This window comes from Dermochelys coriacea, chromosome 23, assembly GCF_009764565.3.
Source record: "Dermochelys coriacea isolate rDerCor1 chromosome 23, rDerCor1.pri.v4, whole genome shotgun sequence".
Lineage (NCBI taxonomy): Eukaryota > Metazoa > Chordata > Testudines > Dermochelyidae > Dermochelys > Dermochelys coriacea.
The window spans coordinates 2,130,485-2,150,846 of record NC_050090.1 but is presented as its reverse complement, the minus strand read 5'-3'; the positions used below and the strand labels follow the sequence as shown (position 1 = coordinate 2,150,846).

Sequence of the window (20,362 nt, the reverse complement as noted above, 5' to 3'; positions counted from 1 at the left end):
ATTTGAATCAGAAAGTGGTGAGGTTCTGAAGTAGCTCTGAGTTCCTACAGAGGCAAATTCCACAAGAACGTTCTGTCCTCCTGCACAAATGAGCTTCATCATTCCAATAGAGAATTCCAGAGTTCCAAAGGAGCAGAGTGATCAGCTGTATTGACCTTTTCTTCAGTTTTAATAGTCTAAGCTGCTAAAAAATTCCTTGGTATCACAGCCAATATGAAGATAACTGTAGTAAAAAACAAAATTCTGCTACGATTGGATCTGTTGTACAATTAAGATAAACCCTGCTCCATAACTTGCAGTTTCCAATTAACTAATATGTTCAATTTACCCATGGGAATGTAAGACCTGCAAATTTGTTATTCCCACAGAGGCTATTGGCTGCATGAAGGCCTTTGTTTTAATTTAGCATTCACTTTGCCTGAGAGAAGCCAGGCTTTTTATTAAACTCCAAACCATGTTAGTTTGTCCTTTACCCAGCCTCAGCTCACTGAGCCTATTACAAGTCTGTAAGGCACTTTAAGATCCAAGCAGCTATAGTAATGGTAATGACTTCCCTGTATATTTCACCCACAAATGACTGTATGAAGCTGGCACAACGTATATTAGATACACAGCTTCACAGACTCCAAGGCCAGAAGGGATCATTGGGATCATCTGGTCTGACCTCCTGCATAACATGGGCCAAGAACTTCCCCAAAATAATTTCTAGAGCAGATCTTTTAGAAAAACATCCATCTTGATTTAAAATTGTCAGTGATGGAGAATCTACCATGACCCTTGGTAAGCTGTTTCCACTGGTTAATTACTCTGACTCTTAAAATTTACACCTTATTTCCAGTCTGAGTTGTCCTAGCTTTAACTCGCAGCCTCTGGATCGTGTTACGCCTTTCTCTGCTAGATTGAAGAGCCCATTATTAATTATTTATTCCCCACCTAGGTACTCATAGATTGTAATCAAGTCATCCCTTAACATTATCTTTGTTAAGTTAAATAAGACTGATTCTTTCAAGTCTAATGTCCGTGTAGTATTCCTGTTCTGTTCCACCAATATGGATAAACTAGTTTTTGAATAACCATTAAAGGCGGTGTAACAACTTTTACAACTCGAGCTCAAGAACCCAATTTAATAAGCTATGCAGAGAGCACATACAAAATAACAATGCACAGATCATCACAGGGCTACATATTCAATCTGAAATGCAGGGCATGACCATCACGTTTCGGCAAAAAAGATATAAATACAACAGCAATTCTCATTGATTTTCCTATTTTGACCTTTCTAACAACAGCAACTGAACCCATAAACTGATTGTAAGAAACAAGGCTATCCACATCCACTTTTATTTTAAATGGAGGCAAGAGGGCTTTTTTTAAGTAAACTAAAGCAGAAGTACAGAGCCGCTCATATTGTACACAGCTATTTTACAGTTATTAACAACTATATATTTTTTCAACCATGCATAATTGTAATTTAATGACAGGCATGCATACTTAATTAACACACACGTCCTTGCTGTGTTAATGTAAGTAAAGAGCATTTAATGCCTTATGTTTCTTTATAGTTAAACTTGATGCCTACAATGTTAGATTGGTGCTAAATGCTAAAAACATCCAAAATAGGTTTGTGCATCCTACCATATACAAACAGTTACAACTCTCCTTCAGTACCTTCAGTGGAGGTTTCTGTCCAGCCTCACAGGTGCGTTCTGCACGAGGAAAAAACAGTGAGGTTTTCTGCAGTGCCAACAATGGTATAAGCTGAAGTGCGGGCTGGGCACACTGTCATGTCAACTAACCCTGCACAGAGCTGATCAGCAACTGATCAGATGCTAAAAAACATTTATGTATTTTCCAAGCTTAGACAAGACTACCACCACTGATACCCTGCGTGGTTTCCCAGTTACCATTGGAGAAGGTCAACATCTGAGTTTGTTTCTTTCATCTTTGGCTCATTTTTTAATGTTTTATGGGCCACTTAATATTTATCAGTGGCTCCATCTGCTCCTGCACACGGTGGCATTTCATATGAGCATTCCGACTTTTTATCTTGTCGAACACCCTACAAGTTGACAGAAAACAACGGCCAGTTGTTAGTTTTCTTAACGAGGCTAAATAAAATGGGACTCACACACAAAAGCTTTCCCCAGGTAATGAGCAGAACAGACTCCCTTAATTTTTAGGTGTGCAGTGCACATGGAAGTGAGGAACCAGCATATGGTGAGGTAAAGGTTAGTACTTTGGAAGCTTCCCCAGGCAGCTCTGCAATTGCACCTCAATCCTGACCTAAAGCACTGCTTGGCATTCTCCTCCCACAACCAGTTCTGCCAGTACACCTCAATCCCTAGCTGTAATACTTTCTCTTCCTTTTCAGTCCAGTTCCCACATCTCCTGAACAGGACCTACAAGTAATGTTGCATTGTGGTAAAAGATGCATTTGTTTTGTAGTGAAAACAGATAGGGAATTAGACTTACAAGGAAAGGGAGATGATCACGGATGGGTTGGCAACAGCCAAAGGACCTATTTCCTTTTAGTCATATGATTCTCCCACAATATCAATGGCAGCCATGGAGCTAAATGCCCTACATCTCTTTAAAAATGTAGGGTTAGCCTAGAGATGAAACGGGATATGAATCTACAGCTTCAAGGTTCATTAATTTAAAGGGACTATGCAACTTTTGTAAAAAAAAAAATCACATTTTTATCTCAAATCATTTTGCCTTTTACGGTTAGAAATAACACCTAACATTACAACATGAAAGAGATTAGAAAAAGAAAACATTTTCCTCTATTTTTTCTCATTTTTTACTTTGTGCACAGTCAGGTTTGTTTTTTCACCTTTGCCAATTTCCTGTTTGTGGGTCTTTCATGCTGAAATGGGGGAGAAAAAACTATTTTTAAAAAGTTATATGTGGTCCTAAAATCACACAAATTGGCTAGGGGGCTCAGGGAGAAATACATAATGCATTTAACTCATTTAAAAAAAATTAGATTTTGAAGTAAATGGTGCTCCTTTAATTAAGAAAGCTTTGTTTATAAATACAAACTGAATGAAGCAGACATGTAGAAATCACTGAACAATGCAAGATTAATAATAAAGCCATACCTTTCACACTCTTTACATGGAAATGCACCCTGATAGTCTGTGCTCCCAGGCTGGTCTGGAGTTCCCCTCTGACTGCAGGCTGGACTGTATGTCTTGTGTGATGCTTTTTTGTAATTCTTTGACTTTATCTTCATGTCTTGTCTAGGCAGATAACCATGCATTTTCTTTGGGCTGCATGCAATCTGCAAATTATGGAATATTTGTTAAAATAGCATTCTTTCCCTCTCTTTCCCCCTCAGAAAGGTTTGTATTGTTGTGGTTGTATAGTTAAAAGGAACTGAAGTCAAAGAAAATTAACTCTAAACTTTTTAAAAGCCGAATGCATGTGCTTATACACATGTACACACACATACACACTATGATACAGTGCAACTTCTCTCAGATCCTGATTCAGGAAAGCACTTAAGACCCACTGAAGTCAACAGGAAAATGTATCCATTCTTATCTGAAAATTTCCTTTCATTGAATAGTCAGAAAATTTCCTTTCATTGAATAATCTGTTCATTCTAACAGATCCATTAGAATGCAAGCTTCAACCTGCTTGCAGGTGGGGGGGGGGCAGAACCAGACCTGTCAGTCCCTGGCAGCTGGGAAATGCCCCACGTCCAGTTGAGATAGCTTTCACAGCCAGGATAATGCAAATCTACTTTCTTAAATTACAGACTGTGTTAAATATACTTGGAGGAAAAAGCAGAACAATTTCTCCTACTTCAAAGGACAGTAAATTCTACCTATTGACAACAAACCCAAATCATTGGACATCCATTTCCATCTCTATTCCGGACCATCTGTTGTCTCTGTGACTGGATCTGCAGACCTTATCATTTGAAGAAAGGAAATTTTCAGGTAACCATGGATAAATTTTCTGATTCTTCTTCATGCTAAGGTCCATAGATCTGTTACAATGGATTTTCATAACAGTGTGCCTCTAAGATAGGAAGCAAGATCATTTTTGAAATGTGGACATCTACTACAAAGTACATTATATATAAATATCTCCTCCATCATCCCCTGGCACTTAGGTGTGGAGAAGACTTCTTCCAAAAGAAAGAAAATGGCACTGAGTAAGACTGGATGACCAATATGAAGACATGACAAATTAATGGTTGTCCAGTAGATCTCAAACAGGAGATATGATTACTCTGTCCTGAAACTGTCAGTGTCCCTAAGGATTTGACTCTTAATGCTTGACTGAAAGTGGCATATTTCTTGAATTTACTTAGAGAATGAACGTTCTAACAGTTCTGAGAACTACTGGTCTGAATAAAAGGTACGATACTAGGTCTTTAGAGTAAGCTTCCAACTTCAAATGAAAAATTCAATCTCATTGGAGAAAGTGGCCATCATGAGGCTTACACTAATGGATAGGAAGAATAATGACACCTGCAAAAGGATGATTCCATCTAGATAGTGCTGTAAGGAACAGAACGAGGTTCAAAGGTTGAGTGATATCACCTTGCAGCATTGGAATAAAGTGGATGCCCTAAGGAAGCATTTAATGTTGGTATTTGTACATAACTTCCTTTTCTTCAATGTGCTGAGAACATTATACTACAGAGATTTGACCTTTTGCTTGGGCACTCTTGTGCATCTACAAGAAAGCCCTCTTGGGGTAGGGCTACCCAAGGCTGTGTTTCACTGGTTTAACAGGGTAGTTAAACTGTGGACTTTCCAACAGTCAGTAGACTAAGTTCAATTTGTTGACTTCTCTTTTGGAATCCATGAGCACAATAATCACTTCATCCAGCTATTCATTTTAAATTATGCCTAGCAGGATCAACCCACGCCTACAGCCAGGTCATTTCTGTATTGATTTGCCCTGTGGCACTCCGCGAAGGTGACAAGAGGAAACAGTGCAATTTCATTATTAATTTATTTCCCCGTGAGAATTTGTCCCCAGAATCCTGCTTCAGAGGAGGAAGCTAAATTGGGCTCAGAGATTGCTTTGAAAGTATTTCCAGTGGCTAGCAATTTCTCTGTCCTCAAAGAGGCCGAGTCTATTTGTCTCTCCTTCCCCACATGGTTTCTCAGGAAGGCACTGGCCTGCAGCTCAAGGATGCACTCCCCAGCAGCCTCTCTCTGTTGCATGGGATCCACATGGGCTAGATAGATCTGTGTTTCTCCTCCAGGCCTCAGCAGGAGATTGGAGATTGGATCCTCTGGGGGCAGGAGGGAGGGAGCACTAAGGGGAAGGGCAGCAGGGGGAGGGAGTTGGGCCCAAAGGTCCCATATAGAACTCTCTGGTGTTAGTAGCTTCTGTGCTGTGTCTGGTGCCCTCCATCTGTGACCCATGGGGAAGCGAAGGGGAGGCTTGGCTGCTGATTCGGGCTATACAAATTCAGAGGTGATCTTCACTTGGCACGCTGCCCTTTTAGCTTGGCTTCTATCGTAGAGATGGGGGAGGGAGGGCTGCCTGCCAGGGACCCAATTCTTTTCTAATCCTGCCTTCTTCCTTTCTCCTGCGGGAAGAGGGATTGAGGGAATCCTGCCTGGCCTGAGCTGTGAGTCAACCTGCTCTCTGCCCACAGAGCCGCACAAGCTCTCCAGAGAGATGCTTGATAAGTGGATAAGCAAGAGACATGGCCCCTTCCCTCTGGCTTTTCTTGGCCTAACTCCCTCCTTAAGCCTCCAGGAACCAACGCCCCAGTAGGGAAAGTGGAACTGAGACGGGACAGTTTCTCCCCAAAATCCAATACAGCCCTGGGGCATGGCTGGGAATTACACAGACACATTATTAAGCCCAATTGTTGGTCTTAAAATTTGAACTTAAGTTGGAATTTCCCTCAGCAACGCTGCCGCGGGGAGGAGAGGAGAGCTGCAGGCCATGGCAGGGGACAGAAAAAACTGGAGAGAACTTGAGATGAGCCATTCCCCCTGCTGCCAGGGAGTGGCAGGCTTGGTTCTGCCACCCAGCTTGCAAGCAGGCTGAAGTGCTCATTATAATGGATCTGTGAACTTAGCAAAAATCCTTCTGGTCAATCTTATTCCCCACTTGCTGCCATGAAACAGTTCAGCAGTGCCTGTGCTCTGTGTCATGTACGTGGCGGGTTTTTTGTTTCCAGAATACTGGCATGTCAAAGATGACACTGTCACATCAGCAACGACAAGTTTAATGCTGACAGCATTACTAACAAGGAGCTAGGGATTATTTTAGTTGGTTAATTAGGAGCTAAGAGTTTTCTTCATTTTCTTGTTTTAATTAGCAATGGTGTCATAATGTCAAGAGCAAATATTGTTACATACTTCCTGCAAGAGTAATGGGGAAATGTTAAGCATGGTATAACATGCTAACTATTGAACAGGGTTTGTTTGAGATTTTTGCAATATTATTCCATAGGTCTCTGCAAGTTAAACAAGGGTAGCAACAGAATATAAATAGGAAGGTGTTTCCTGGAGGGAGCTTGCTACACACATGAACTCCACATCTCCTAAGGCAATGGAAGATCTTTAAATTAAAGAGCTGAATCTCAGACAGATTCCCCAAGCAGTCTTTTTCTACCTTTTCTGCTGTCTTTTCTACCTCACCTTCTCTACCTATTCCTTGAACCCTCTTTTCTATCACTTACTTTTGGTCGACTGAAGTCAAATTTTATTATTTTTTTCCAGATATAGTAATAGTCAACACACTGGGACACATTCTTAGTCTGAATCTATTAGGAAAAAACAGAAGTAATCCACCATTAATATCAGAAGTAATATAGTTATTTCTGCAAACACAATACAAAAACTGCACCTGTGGGGGATTTTTTTCATTCCCATCATAAAGGGTGTTCAGAAATCACAATTCTAAGGGCCATGTAAGTACCTAGAAAATATGTATTTGTGAGCCAATCTGAGAGGTTTAATTAATTGTATGTTTTGTAAAGTGCTTTGAGAGCCTTTCATACAATACCACATTGCTACAGCTGCGATAAGCAGTGGGATTCCTCTCATTATAAAAAGAGGAGGCTGCTGACAAGGCATTCCCCTGGAAGGGCTCTGGGAGCAGTTTCAAACCTGGGTTGATATAGCCCAAATTTGGTGACTTCCCTGGCAGGCTGAAAAAGGTCTTTGGTAGGGGTTTTGAGAAGGCTTAGAGTAAGCTCCCAGAATGATGAATAGATGGAATGGATATTTGGTAAGTGGCTGGCTAAGTTCCTGTTTGAATGATTATTTTATGCTGCTGGGAATTTTCTTGTACTACTACTTACCGCATTACAGAAACTAGTACCTTGTATAGGCATAATTTTATTAGAAAAGAAAGAAAGAGAAGAAAGAAGAAAGAAAAGAAAGAAAGAAAGAAAGAAAAGAAAGAAGAAAGAAGAAAGAAAGAAAGAAAGAAAAGAGTGTTTGAATTCTATGCACAGAGGATTTGAAATATAAACTGTAAACTGTTTAAGCACAACATTTGATTGTCCCTGATAAGGAATGTTTTTTTAAAAATACAATAGTTAAACTCTTCATAGAAAAGATACAAATCACAGAAATGTAGGATGGGAAGGGACCTCACTAGGTCATCTAGTCCAGTCCAATGCACTGAGGCAGGAGTAAGTATTATCTGTACCATCCCTGACTGATGTTTGTCTAACCTGTTCTTAAAAACCTCAAATGACAGAGATTCCACAACCTCTCCAGGTAATTTGTTCCAGTGCTTAACTACCCTAACAGTAGGAATTTTTCCTAATGTCTAACCTAAATCTCCTTGCTGCAATTTAGCCCATTATATCTTAGCATGTCCTCAGTGGATAAGGAGAACAATTGATCATCCGCCTCTTTAACTACTTTAAGTTAGTTATCATGTCCTCACAGTCTTCTCTTCTGCAGACTAAACAAACTCAGTTTTTCAATCTCTCCTTGTAGGTCATGTTTTCTAAACCTTTAATCATTTTTGTTGCTCTCCTCTGGACTTTCTCTAATTTGTCCACATCATTCCTGAAATGTGCTGCCCAGAACTGGACAGAGTACTCCAGTTAAGGCCTTATCAGTGTGGAGTGGAGCAGAAGAATTACTTCTCGAGTCTTGCTTACAACACTCCTGCTAATATATTCCAGAATGCAGTTTGCTTTTTTGCAACAGTATTACATTGTTGACTCTATTTAGTTTGTGATCCACTATAACCCACAGTTTCAGAGTAGCAGCCGTGTTAGTCTGTATTCGCAAAAAGAAAAGGAGTACTGTGGCACCTTAGAGACTAACAAATTTATTAGAGCATAAGCTTTCGTGAGCTACAGCTCACTTCATCAGATACTTTTCTGCAGTACTCGTTCCTAGGCAGACATTTCCTATTTTGTATTTGTGCAGTTGATTAATCCTTCCTAACTGTAGTACTTTGCATTTGTCTTTATTGAATTTCATCCTATTTATTTCAGACCATTTCTCCAGTTTGTCAAGATCATTTTGAATGCTAATCCTGTCCTTCAAAGGGCTTGCAACCCCTCCTGGCTTGGTATCATCCGCAAATTTTATAATTGTACTCCCTATGCCATTATCCAAATCATTATGAAAATACTGAATGGAACCAACCAAGGACAGATCCCTGTGCATCAAGTAACATGCAGTATGCAAGTCACAGTAACAGCATGCACATGGGAGAAGGGTGCCCTCTTTCAAAGCAAGTCACTGCAAACACTACAGTGGTTTGCTGCAAACTGAGGTTGTGGCATTTTTGGAAGGTATCCCATTTCACTTTGTTTTGCTGTTGAGCAATGTGCATTCTGGGATTTTTCTCACTGTGCATTGTGGGATGCATAATGGAAACCAGATGAGTTGAAATTTTTACAAAATCCCATGATTCATCTGTCTCCGCCCTGTGCTTCCTTTGTGTATGGACTAGCATCAGTTCTGAATTACTGTTAGCCAGAATGGAAACCAACATGCTCTGTGCTGCTATTCTGGTAACCTCAAATGTGCAGAGGCTGCTTGTGTGCTCAGCACACAAAATGGATGAACTGGCTTTGGATTTCGCTTGCCTCAACACTGAGCTGATGATGTGCAGCTGCAGCAGTTTCTCAAGCAGCAGGAGGGTCTTCAGTGGTGGTGGAACTGGGACATGGATGAGAAAGAAAAGGAAGACACCTGGCAAGTGACGAGCAGGACTGGTTCTTGGTGCAGTTTCACAGCATCTAGCGCCGTTTCTGGGTTCAGGAGACAAGCACAGATTGGTGGGAAAGGATTGTTCTGCACACCTGGGATGACCAGCAGTGACAAGAGAATTTCAGGTTGGGGAAGGCAGCCTTTTTGGAGATATGTGCTGAACTAACGAGAGAGCTGCAGCAGCAGTGTACCAACATGTGATGCCCCATACTTGTGGACAAGCAGGTCGCCAAGGCCATCTGGAAGCTGGCCACCCCTGAATGCTACTGGTACGTAGCTAATCAATTCAGCGTGGAGAGATCCACCATCAGGCTCATTATCATGAAGGTGTGTGATGCCATGGAAGAGGTTCTACTGCAACGGGTTACAAAACTTGGTAATGCTCAGGAGGTTATCAATGGCTTTGTACTATGGGATTCCCAAACTGTAGTGGAGGCAATTGATGGGACCTGTGTGCCTACTGTTTGCCGCTCACACCAGGGCTTGGTGCTGACAACAGAAAGGGGTATTTCTCCATGACACTCCAAGGGCTTGTTAACCACCGTGGCAGATTTACAAACATAAATGCCAGGTGGTTTGGAAGGGCCCACAATGCCAGGATCTTTCGTAACTCAGCTCTATTTAACTCAATGGAAAAAGGACTGTTTGCCCATGGAAACACTATGGACATTAATGGTGTGGATGTTACTCCAGATATCTTGGGAGATTCAGCTAATCCTCTGTTTTCCTGGTTAATGAAGCCATTCACAGGCTGCTTGAACAGAAGGAAGGAACTATTTAACTACCACCACAGTAGTTGCAGAAAGACAGTGAGTGTGCAATCGGCCATCTGAAAGGGAGATGGAGCTGTTTGTTGGATAGGTTGGAAGCAACAGAAAAAAGCATCCTAAAGATTACAGCAGCAAGTTGTATTTTGCACTATATTTGTGAGAGTAAGGGAGAAAGCTTTAGTGATGGGTGGGAGGTTTAGGTGCAAAGACTTACTCAGCAGTTTGAGTAGCCAGTGAGATATTCACTAGAAAACACAAATAGCCATGGCAATATTGTCTGGGATGCCTTTTGTTCTTATTTAAGTCTCAGGCCTGAAACTGTGCAGCTGTACATCCAACTGTTAACCCGCGGGGGGGGGGGGGGGGGGGCAGGAAAGTGTTGGAAGTTTTTTGTGTGTGCAGTGTTGTTTATGAGCGGTGGAAGCGCAACCCTGTGGCAATCCCTATTTAAATGGGTCTCTTTGCCTACATATGTATGTAAAAACCTAAGAATAAGTGCAAATAATGATTTTCTATGTGAAATGAGCTGTCAACTCCTTATGAATGAAGTTTTCAAGGTTATATTTCACCTACCATGTAATAAACAGAAAATACATCTTGAAGTGAAATAATAATGAAAAATGTTTTTAATTATGAAACAATATATCAAAACTTCTATTACCGAACTACAAAGTGCCCTTTCTTTTAAATAGTAGCGAAACACAACAGCACAGGGCAAGACACAACACAGCAGTGGAGGGGTTTAAAGTCAAAGGCAAGTAGTTGCCCTGGCTCTGCCTCTTCTTCTTGTTCCTAGGTCTTCTGGTGTTGAGTGGCAAGGCTTGAAGTTACCAGGAGTGATAGAGAGCTCAAAAGGGCTGGTGTCCCAGCTGGCACTGTTCTCAGTTCCCGGTGCTTGAGTCTGTGAAGAGAATGGCCTACTGGAGCCCTGCTGCGGGGTTATAGCAGGGAGGAGTTAATGTGGTTCCCAGCAGCCTGTATTGTTCAAGGGGCTCTATAATATGGCTGGGTGTTGGTTTACAATACTGCATTGCCAGCTGCCCTAAGAGTGACATGCGCTGCAGCAGGGCATTTTGGCTTTGTGTTGCCTCCAGGAGTTGCTTCTCCATCTCCCTGTCTTTTTCCATACTGGTTTTGTCCATGCCAATGAGATCCCTGGCAACAGCCATGCTGCCTTTGGTCACTGCAACAATCTCCGTGTCGAGCAGCTTGTCTGATTCTTTCTCCATCCTCAAATGCTGCCTCCACTTCTCCACTATTTTAAATGATGTGTGCGAATATTTCATCGGGAGTTTTCCGTTTTCTCTTCCACAGGTTAGCCACTGCTTAGCCAACTCTTTGAGAGTCTAGCCAGTGCACATGCCATGACTGTGGGAGTTAAAAAATTCACAAGGAATTACTGTTCATATTCTAGTGAGGCTGAGATAGCATTTTTCTTGTATGCATCTCTGGCTTTCCCTTTCTGAGATTCTTCCCAGTCTCAGGAGAACCTGGGCCATGGTAAGTGGTGTGTGTAATGGCATTTTTGACTGTGCAATATATGCTGTTTGACTGTGCCTTGAAGGCTGGCCAGGAGGAGAGAGGGAATGATGTTCCCAGTCTGGCTTTGGAGTTCTGCTGTGCCTTGATGTTGCTTATTTGATGTTGTAAGGGAGAGTGGGTAGAATCTGGGGGTGAGCTGGATAGTAATATCCTCTACCTCCGCTTTAGGCTGTCCTAACTCTGGATGATCCGAGGCAGGTGACTAGGAGGTAGAGAATGGACTTACTCAAAAAGACAAAGGGCACACCAGTGAGATGCACAGTCAAGTTATTCACCAAGATGGTCCCCACCCGAAGTGCTGCAGGAGCAAAAGGGAATTGCAAACTATACCAGGAATAACCGTGCAGCTTTTTCTCATAATCTACAAACAACAACTGAGCAATTTCTCAGTCTTACATTTTGCTTTATCTCCCCTCTATGGGGAGACATGGTGAAAGTGCAGAGAAAAATTGATAGGGTTCTGCAATGATTGCCTGAAGCATTTGCTTTTACCAGTCTAGCTCTATGTAAGCCTGTGAAAAGCTGTTAAGAGTTTTGCTATCCTCACAGCAAAGCTTTTTTACTGTAAGAATGTGTGTTACAAGGCATTTATACCTCAGCAGGGAATTGTACTTTTCGTAGCTTTATGGGCATGCTATGTGCATTTCTACCTCATACAAAGTGAGAATGCTAACCAAACTGCTTTTCTTGTAATCATGTCTCAATAAACTTTTGCAATTTGGACAAAAGAATGTTTTTCATTATTTGAATCTGCCATGAGGTGGGTGGGCGGGAGGCTGAAGCTGCACCGTGCTGTCAACCACCATTTTGAGCTGGAGAATGGGGTTGGGGCAGTTTGCTGGTATGGACAGCTGAGGGATGGGCACGTGCCTTCCACGGCGTGGGCCTGAAAATGGTTGGTAGTCAGGGTTTCAGCATGAGATAATGGATCAACTGCCCAGCCGGAGTCACCGCCATTTTGGTAAGGCATATGGGGGAGGGGAGAACAGATAGCATGGGCCAATGGAGGGAGGCAGGGATCTGGGACTCACATCCACCTACAATGGCTGCAACAATGGGGCACCCAGAACAGAAGCTGGCACAGCAGTGTAGCTTAACATAATACATTAAAACTTATATATTAAATTATTAATAATTTTTAAAAACCATACATGCACGGTTTCCTTCCATAGGATTAGCCTCCTCAGTCCCTGGTCTGGGTTGCTGTCTGGGAAGCATGGTTGGTTGCAGCAAGGCATGATCTGGGCTTGTTTTCTATCTGGCTGGCATCAAGGTGTGAATCTTGAAGGGACCCTGGCTTTCCAGGGAGATCTCTTCACTGGCCTTCTCATGCTCATCTTCTGTTGACTCTTCTTGATTTTGCCAGTTATCCTCGGAGAGGGGTGGGAGGGAGAAAGCAGGCAGCAGAATCCACAGACTGCATGGGTTGGGTGGCCATGTAGTTATGTAAAATCCTGTCCAGCTCCTCAAAAACTGGACAAGTTACATGTCCCCTGGCAGACTTTTTCCTTTATTGGACCAACTTTTGTTGGTGAGAGAGACAAGCTTTCGAGCTGACACAAAGCTCTTCTAAGCTTGTCTCTCTCACCAACAGAAGTTGTTCAATAAAACATATTACTCACTCACCTTATCTTTCTAATATCCTGGGATTAACATGGCTACAACACTGCATACAACAGATATCTTCCTGTCAACTCTCATTTTAGCATAGGTCCTCCTGACCTGTTTGCTCTTTATCTGGTACTTTTTGACATCATGGTCATGGCCCCTCGAGGACATCTGCCTAACAGTGTCGACAAGATCTTTATTCTGGTGGCTGGCCATATCAGCTTCCTGCATTGATGCTTCTCCTCAGAGGGCAATGAAGTGGGGTCTCAGATCAGCTCAAAGCAACTGCTTGAGGCATGTTGTAAAGACTCTGGAGTATTATTGCAGCTACTGTGATATACTCAAATCCTGGTGCAAAAGGACAAAATCTGGCACCTTTCCAGTTTATAAACGGGAGGGAACATCTCCCAAACTGACCCCAGAGCTTGGGAGAGCACACAGGTAAACAGATAGGTCAATAATGGCCGCTTGTGTGGGATATATGTTGGAAGACTGTTAACGCAGTCAATTTTATCAGAGGAATTCAAATTGCAGCAAAGTTATTTCACTTGAAAAAGGACTTCAGAGTTCACGATAAACGTGTCAGTGTGATGCGTTGTGTGTACACAAGGATTTTCAAACCAGATTAATTTGACTTAATCCAGTTTAAATTACCTGTCTAGACAATCCCTTAGACTAGTATCTTTGAACTCCTCAGACAAACAAATTCCATCTATAACTCTTTTTTTCCCATTTGCTTCTGATTCTTTTTGAGAAACATCAAAAACACTTCAAAAACATTTTAGCCTTGAGAAAGAGTCTACCAATAACTCCTTTAATTAATTCTCGAAGGAGCTTTAGCAATCTGAAAAAACCCTGTGCCTAGAGGACTTACCTTCTTCTGTATCAGGTAAAAATCCTTCTTATATAGGCAAAAAGCCTTTTTAAACAACTGCTTCTCAACAGGCGTCCAAACATCTGAACCTAATGGTAATAAGATGCAAATTATTAGATCACATAGCATGCTTAATGGACCATCACACTTACAAAATTAAAACACTTGATTATTCATGTACACATTTTTCTCTCTCAGGGAAACAATTCAAATCTATCAAAAACAATAATCAGTAATATGTTAGAAAAGTCTGAAAAACTCAAATTACTACTGGCACAGGAAATACCACATACTATAAAACATATGCACCATGGAAAAGAATACCACACAATAGCAAAAAGAAAAGGAGTACTTGTGGCACCTTAGAAACTAATAGATTTATTTGAGCATAAGCTTTCGTGAGCTACAGCTCACTTCACACATCCGATGAAGTGAGCTGTAGCTCATGAAAGCTTATCCTCAAATAAATTTATTAGTCCTCTAAGGTGCCACAAGTACTCCTTTTCTTTTTGCGAATACAGACTAACACACCTGCTACTCTGACACAATAGCAAGCATCTCTCATTGCCATGTTTCAGCATACTTCTCCATTGGGTGTCACTACAGGGCAGTGCATGGTAAAGAGTCATGCTGTCACAAGGGAACCAGGGAGCTGAACATACAAAACAGTGTAAACAATATTAAAATTGACGAGGTGATCGCATTTTCTAGCATCGCAGGGCAAGAATCTTTTGTTTATATTTTGTAAAGTGCCTGTGTTTTTAAAAGAAGAAAATTAAAGGTAAATCACAGAGTTATCCAATTATTGCATGTCTATTAGCATCCCAGTTCATCAGCATCAGCATCACTGGTCCCAAACTACAGGTTTTGTTTTTAATTTACCTGCATAACGATAGTCAGCAAGAGGGTGGGATGGAGCTTTCTGAGGTCCTCTAAACAGCAGCATCTCTAGGGCCTCCTGCAACAATTTAATCCAGAAAGTAATCAGAGCCCTCAAAAGAGAAGTAGGGAGGTAAATTCTGCTCTCAGCTATGCTGATGTAAATCCACTGACTTTAATGATTCATGCCAGCATCACTGAGAGAAGAATTTGCTCATATTGGCAATGCTAATGTAATATAACGCTCTCTAGGGTCTGATCCAAAGCCCACTGAAGTCCATGGGAGACTTTCCCCTGATTTCAATGGCTTTAGATCATGCCTCAAGTATTTTAAGAAAAAATACATGTTGTGCAAACATCTTGTGCAGAAAAGTAGCAGTGTCCTGTCACATTAGGGGGGTTATTTGTCCTGTGGTTCAGTCATTTTGTGCCACCTATGCCAGTGCATAGCAGTTACACTGCAACCATAAGACCATCCCCAGCCGGGGACACCCCAGGCTTATAAGCCTTCTCTGCCTGGCACTAAGACAAACTATTCCCCCGCAGGAATCCCTGGCATAGAAGGAGTATCATGGGGCATCTGGGGCACACTGCAGGAAGGAGGGTGTGGCCAGAGTATTCCATAAGAGCCACTGTACCTGGGCCACAAATTAGTGCAAGCCCCAAGGCTGCTCTAACCTGTGCGTTAGGTGAACCATTAAGCCCCTGCGGGATGCACTGCCTCCCTTCTCAGTCTTTGCACTAGGCTCAGCACTGGCTCAGAGATGACTCGGCCCTAAGCCAGTAGACTTTGGAGAGGTTTGCCATTGACTTCAATGACAGCAGGACCAGATCCTAGTGTGTTCGTTACCACAAGAGGGGGGACATGATAATATGTCTCTTAAAATATGTAAAAGGCTGTTATAAAGAAGATAGCGATCAAACATTCTCCATGTCCACTGAGGGCATGAGAAGAAGTAATTGGCTTACTGTTTACAGCTAAACAGATTTAGGTTAGCTATTAGGAAAAACTTTTAACTATAAGGATAGTTAAACATTGGAACAGGTTACCAAGGGAGGTTGTTAAATCCCTGTCCTTGAAAGTTTTTAAGAACAGGTTAGATAAATACCTGCCAGGGATGGTCTAGGTATACTTAATCCTGCTTCAGCACAGGTAGATGGACTAGGTAGGTGACCTCTTGAGGTCTCTTCCAGCCCTACATTTCTATAACTTTATGTAATCATAAACAAATGAGAGAAAATATGTTGCTGCCGATCAAACAAATAATCCAGCACTCTTCATATGGCTTCCCTCACAGCTGGGCATTGAGGCACTGACCAAAAAATAAAAGGCTTTTGATGGTTTAACTTACACTGTCAAAGAGAGATTGTAAAGACTGGGACTGTTTACCCTGGAAAGGAGATGAATAAGAGGGGACATGATAAAAGTCTGTAAAATAATAAATGGCATACAGAAGGTAGATCAGGAACTTCTGTTCTCTCTGTCTCACAACACAAGAACAAGGGAAAAGTCAATTAAATTAAATAGTGGGAAATTCAAAACTGGTAAAAAGAAATACTTTTTCAAACATGAAATTAAACTCACTGCCACAGGAAGTTGTTGAGACCAAGAATTTAACAAGATTCAAAATGGAACTGGATATTTATATGGATAAAAGGAATGTCCAGTTTATAAAAAAAATGACAAAAATTTTGGAAGGGATATTAAACCTTGTTCTTCAGGTCTTAAACCAATCTCTGACTCTTAGAGACTAGGATGAGACCTATGTGGGAAACAAATTATCCCACATCTTCTGACTGCAGGATTCTTCCATCTTCCCCTAAAGCATCTAGTGCCGACCACTGGCAGAGACAGCATACTGGACTATCTACCTTGTGTTTCATCCAGTCTGGTGATTCTTAATTTTCAGAATGGGAATTACATAATCTTTTTATAAAATACATTTAAAACATTTTAAAGTAACAAAATAATGTATAGCTAATTAATATACCAAAAAGATTTAATCTTACAAACCAGTGCCAGACAGACTTAAGTGTAATGATAACAAATATATTATTAATCACTTTAGGGGATAAAACTGAGTGCAATTTTAGGTTAATTTGAAAATGGCATGGCAGAGGCTCCCGGCTACTAAAACTTGTATTCTCTATGCCCTTGAACTCTAAAAATGCAAGACTTGACTTACAGATGTTCTTGAAAATGACAAAAACAGTAACACTCTTTATATTTCAGTTTTACACTTGAGCAGCGCAGCTCAAACTCTGTGACACAGAAGGTCATATTGACAACTTTCCAAGCATCTGAGTTCGGCATCTAATGTACACAGAAATGTACATAGGGGGTAAAAACTAAAATCCCTCTCCTCCCAATCATAATATCTACACTTGTCTCATCCTAGTCTCTAAGAGTCTGCAGAGCACTTAAGCTCATGTGTAAATTCATCCCCGTCCAGGAAAGCACAGAAATAGAATCCCATTGACTTCAACAGAGCTTAAGTACAACCTTAAAGTTAAACACATTCACATGTTTTCTTTCAATAGGTATACGTTCCTGAATCAGAAAGGAACAGAAATGACTTGTTAGTTAAACTGCAGTGAAAACCCAAAATAATATTCACTAAGCTACTAAGTGCAATAGCAAATTTGGGGGGCTGATCCTGCATCCACTGAAATCAATGGGAGGTGAACACTATTTCCATGGAAACAGTGATAAATCTTTCTTGATGGCCTGTTAGATATGGATGCACCACCAGGGGTGTTTAATAATTTTAAGATACAGAAATTCAGACAGTAAACAATAGGATTTGGTAGGCTGCATTTAAGTTTAGAGACACTGGGTCAAATTTACTCTTCATTACAAGTGGTGTAAGCCTGGACAAAATGGAATTACTTCAAATTCACAGAAGTTGTAACTAAGAACAGAACTTGGCCAGTTATTACCTATGACTAAATAGCTCTTACCAGAATATTGCCTTGTGCTTCATGCAGACAATGCAGGGCTAGTTCTAGATTGGTCCCTCCCCCTGGCATCGCACTGGAGCAGGCCACATTTAGTAGTCCTGTTACTGCAACCACAATCAGAAAGCAGAGTCAAGTTCTATGATGGAGGTAGGAAAAGTGCATGAGAACATTACTTTAAGGAAAAAAGAACAACTGCGATACTCAAATAGGCTGCTACTAAAACAAGAAAGAATGGCGAAATGTCCTCATCTCTGTTTTAAACATGGCTGTCTCACTGATAAACCAGTGTGCTTAAGCAAAAAATCTCCTCTTTCAAAGTCACTGTAGATGAATGGAGACTAATGGAGATGTTCATGACTATTTGTGATGAGGAGATGCCACTGGAAGCACAACGGCTGTCTAATTTGTTTACTGCTTCAGCTCTTCCAAAACTAAGCAAATCACTTCCCCGTAATGCAACTGTGTTGAGAAGGAGGTCAAGAAAATTAACATTTTCCACAGCACAATGCAGTTAATAAGGGAGAGAATTAAAAAAACCCACAAGGTTGCAATGACAGCAAAACAATTTCTAATCATAAAATCTTGGATAGTCTTAGGATAAAATTTTAAGACACCTCTGTCCTGTGTTTCCTGGTTGGTTGCAATGTCTCCCCAGGGTTCCACACTAACGATGCTGCATGTTCATCATTTTCTAAAAATGCTCTATCCTGGAGGTTTGGTATCTCTGCCTGAAACCGGTTTCCAATGTTAATGTGTCTAAAATAAAAAGTGGGGGATGGGAGACAATGAATTGGGAACAAATACAACTCATAAGCAGATAAACACACACAGAGCAACACAGCATTTCAGAGCATACAGATGAACAAGATGCAGTGTGATAAATATGACATTTATGCTGTGCACAAATGCATCTGCAAACCATAGCTAGTGCACCTTATCTGTCCCCAAGTAAAACAGCAAGAGACAATGGTATGTCTACAGTGCCAGCAGGAGTGAGCTTCCCAGCCCAGGTCGACAGACTTGGGCTAGCAGCGTTTGTGCTAGCAGTCTAAAAATTGCTGTGTAGACTGCTTGAGCTAGAGGGGGTTGGCTTCAGAGTCCCCTGTTCCAGCCCATTCCACAACTTCAAAGTGTTGTCTACATGCTTATTTTTTGAGCGCTAGCGTGAGCCCTGCTAGCCTGTCGCTGTTGACCTGGACCAGGAAGCTTGCTTCTGCAGGCTGTCTGTACCCAATAAAAGCCTGACGTACTGCCGCATTATTCCAGTTTCATGTCAATGTAAAATCATCTAAAGCAATGGCGTTACACCAGTGTAAAATTGGAGTAATACAGCAGCGCATAAGACCCTGAGCAACTACAAAATTAAAAGTAGGTCACTAATCCTGACTTTCAGCTGTTCAGTGGCTTATATGAAACGTGATTACAACTGGGCAGGTACGTACATCACAAAAACTATTATCAGAAAAGGTGTCCTTGTTGGAAAATTCAGCATTGAAGCCAAGGAGTGAATGAGCCAAGGAGACTGAACACCTTATACCTACTGGGAGTAACTCTGCAGGCAAAGGTAAGTTGAAGCATATTGGCAGGACAGGGAAGGAAAACTATCAGTTGTCTGGGAAAGTCACAACTTCAGTTCTCCTGCTGCCAGTCTTGAAATTATGAGCTGGTATTTTATATATAAGAACAATACAGTTCAGAGCTGTAGATCATTCCCAGTGAGAGACATAGCGATGGGCTTAATATCTTACCCTTGGCTGGAACAAAGAAGGCTTAGAACAGATGTATAGTCTCAACTGATGGCCCCATAATGAGCATTCAGTGTAACATGTGTGGTTCAAGTATTCTGTGTGCCTAAACTATGTGTAAAACTCTTAGGACATCTAGATCTTTTTCACCAGTATTACTTTTATCCTCCTTAATTCTCAGTCAGCTCTGCTGACTTGTGGTTTTCACAGTTTCCCCTTATGCACTGCTCTAGGGTTTGCCTTTGCAGTTCTTGCTCTTGTAAATGGCATGAAACTCTTCAATGGGTTGTCTTATTGCAGGATAATCCTGTTATAGATTATCTTGTTACTACGTATATTTAACCCACATGGTGCAATCTTGTTAACAATGCCCCCTTCCGGATATGTTATTCAGATCTTAGCTTTTCATTAGATGCCAAGCTACACAACACTGCTATATTCACTGCAAACAGAATTAGTCGTCTTTGATAAATCTTATTTCATTATTCCACAACTACTGTAGCACTGTCACTGTTTGTCCACGTTATGCATTGAATGACAATCAGAGAAGACTCTATCCTTCCTTAGCTATCAGAGCCCAAACAAAAGGAATGTAATATGTATATAGTCCCTGTTCACCTTTTTATTTAACAAGAACCACAATATCACTCACACTATTAAACTCACTCCATACTAAAATATTTTAAATTGCTAGCGAAGTATTAAGTATCATCATCTGTCACAGCTGTTGACAAAAATACAGTTCACAGAATTATAGCTGTTAAGAATGGACATTTATATGGGTAACAAGAATACTCAGTTATAATA

General features: G+C 41.2%; 1 protein-coding gene across 1 annotated transcript in view; it reads right to left on the bottom strand.

Annotated features, from left to right (window-relative positions):
- Positions 1–1,093: 1,093 nt before the first annotated feature.
- ZNF541 (zinc finger protein 541) overlaps positions 1,094–20,362 on the bottom strand; it is a 41,292-nt gene continuing 22,023 nt past the window's right edge. The window contains 8 exon segments of the mRNA XM_038381547.2: positions 1,094–2,059; positions 3,105–3,286; positions 6,671–6,754; positions 13,971–14,059; positions 14,853–14,928; positions 17,811–17,914; positions 18,425–18,469; positions 18,472–18,566. Of these exon segments, the coding sequence (XP_038237475.1) occupies positions 1,957–2,059; positions 3,105–3,286; positions 6,671–6,754; positions 13,971–14,059; positions 14,853–14,928; positions 17,811–17,914; positions 18,425–18,469; positions 18,472–18,566 (778 nt within the window). The 3' untranslated portion in view covers positions 1,094–1,956.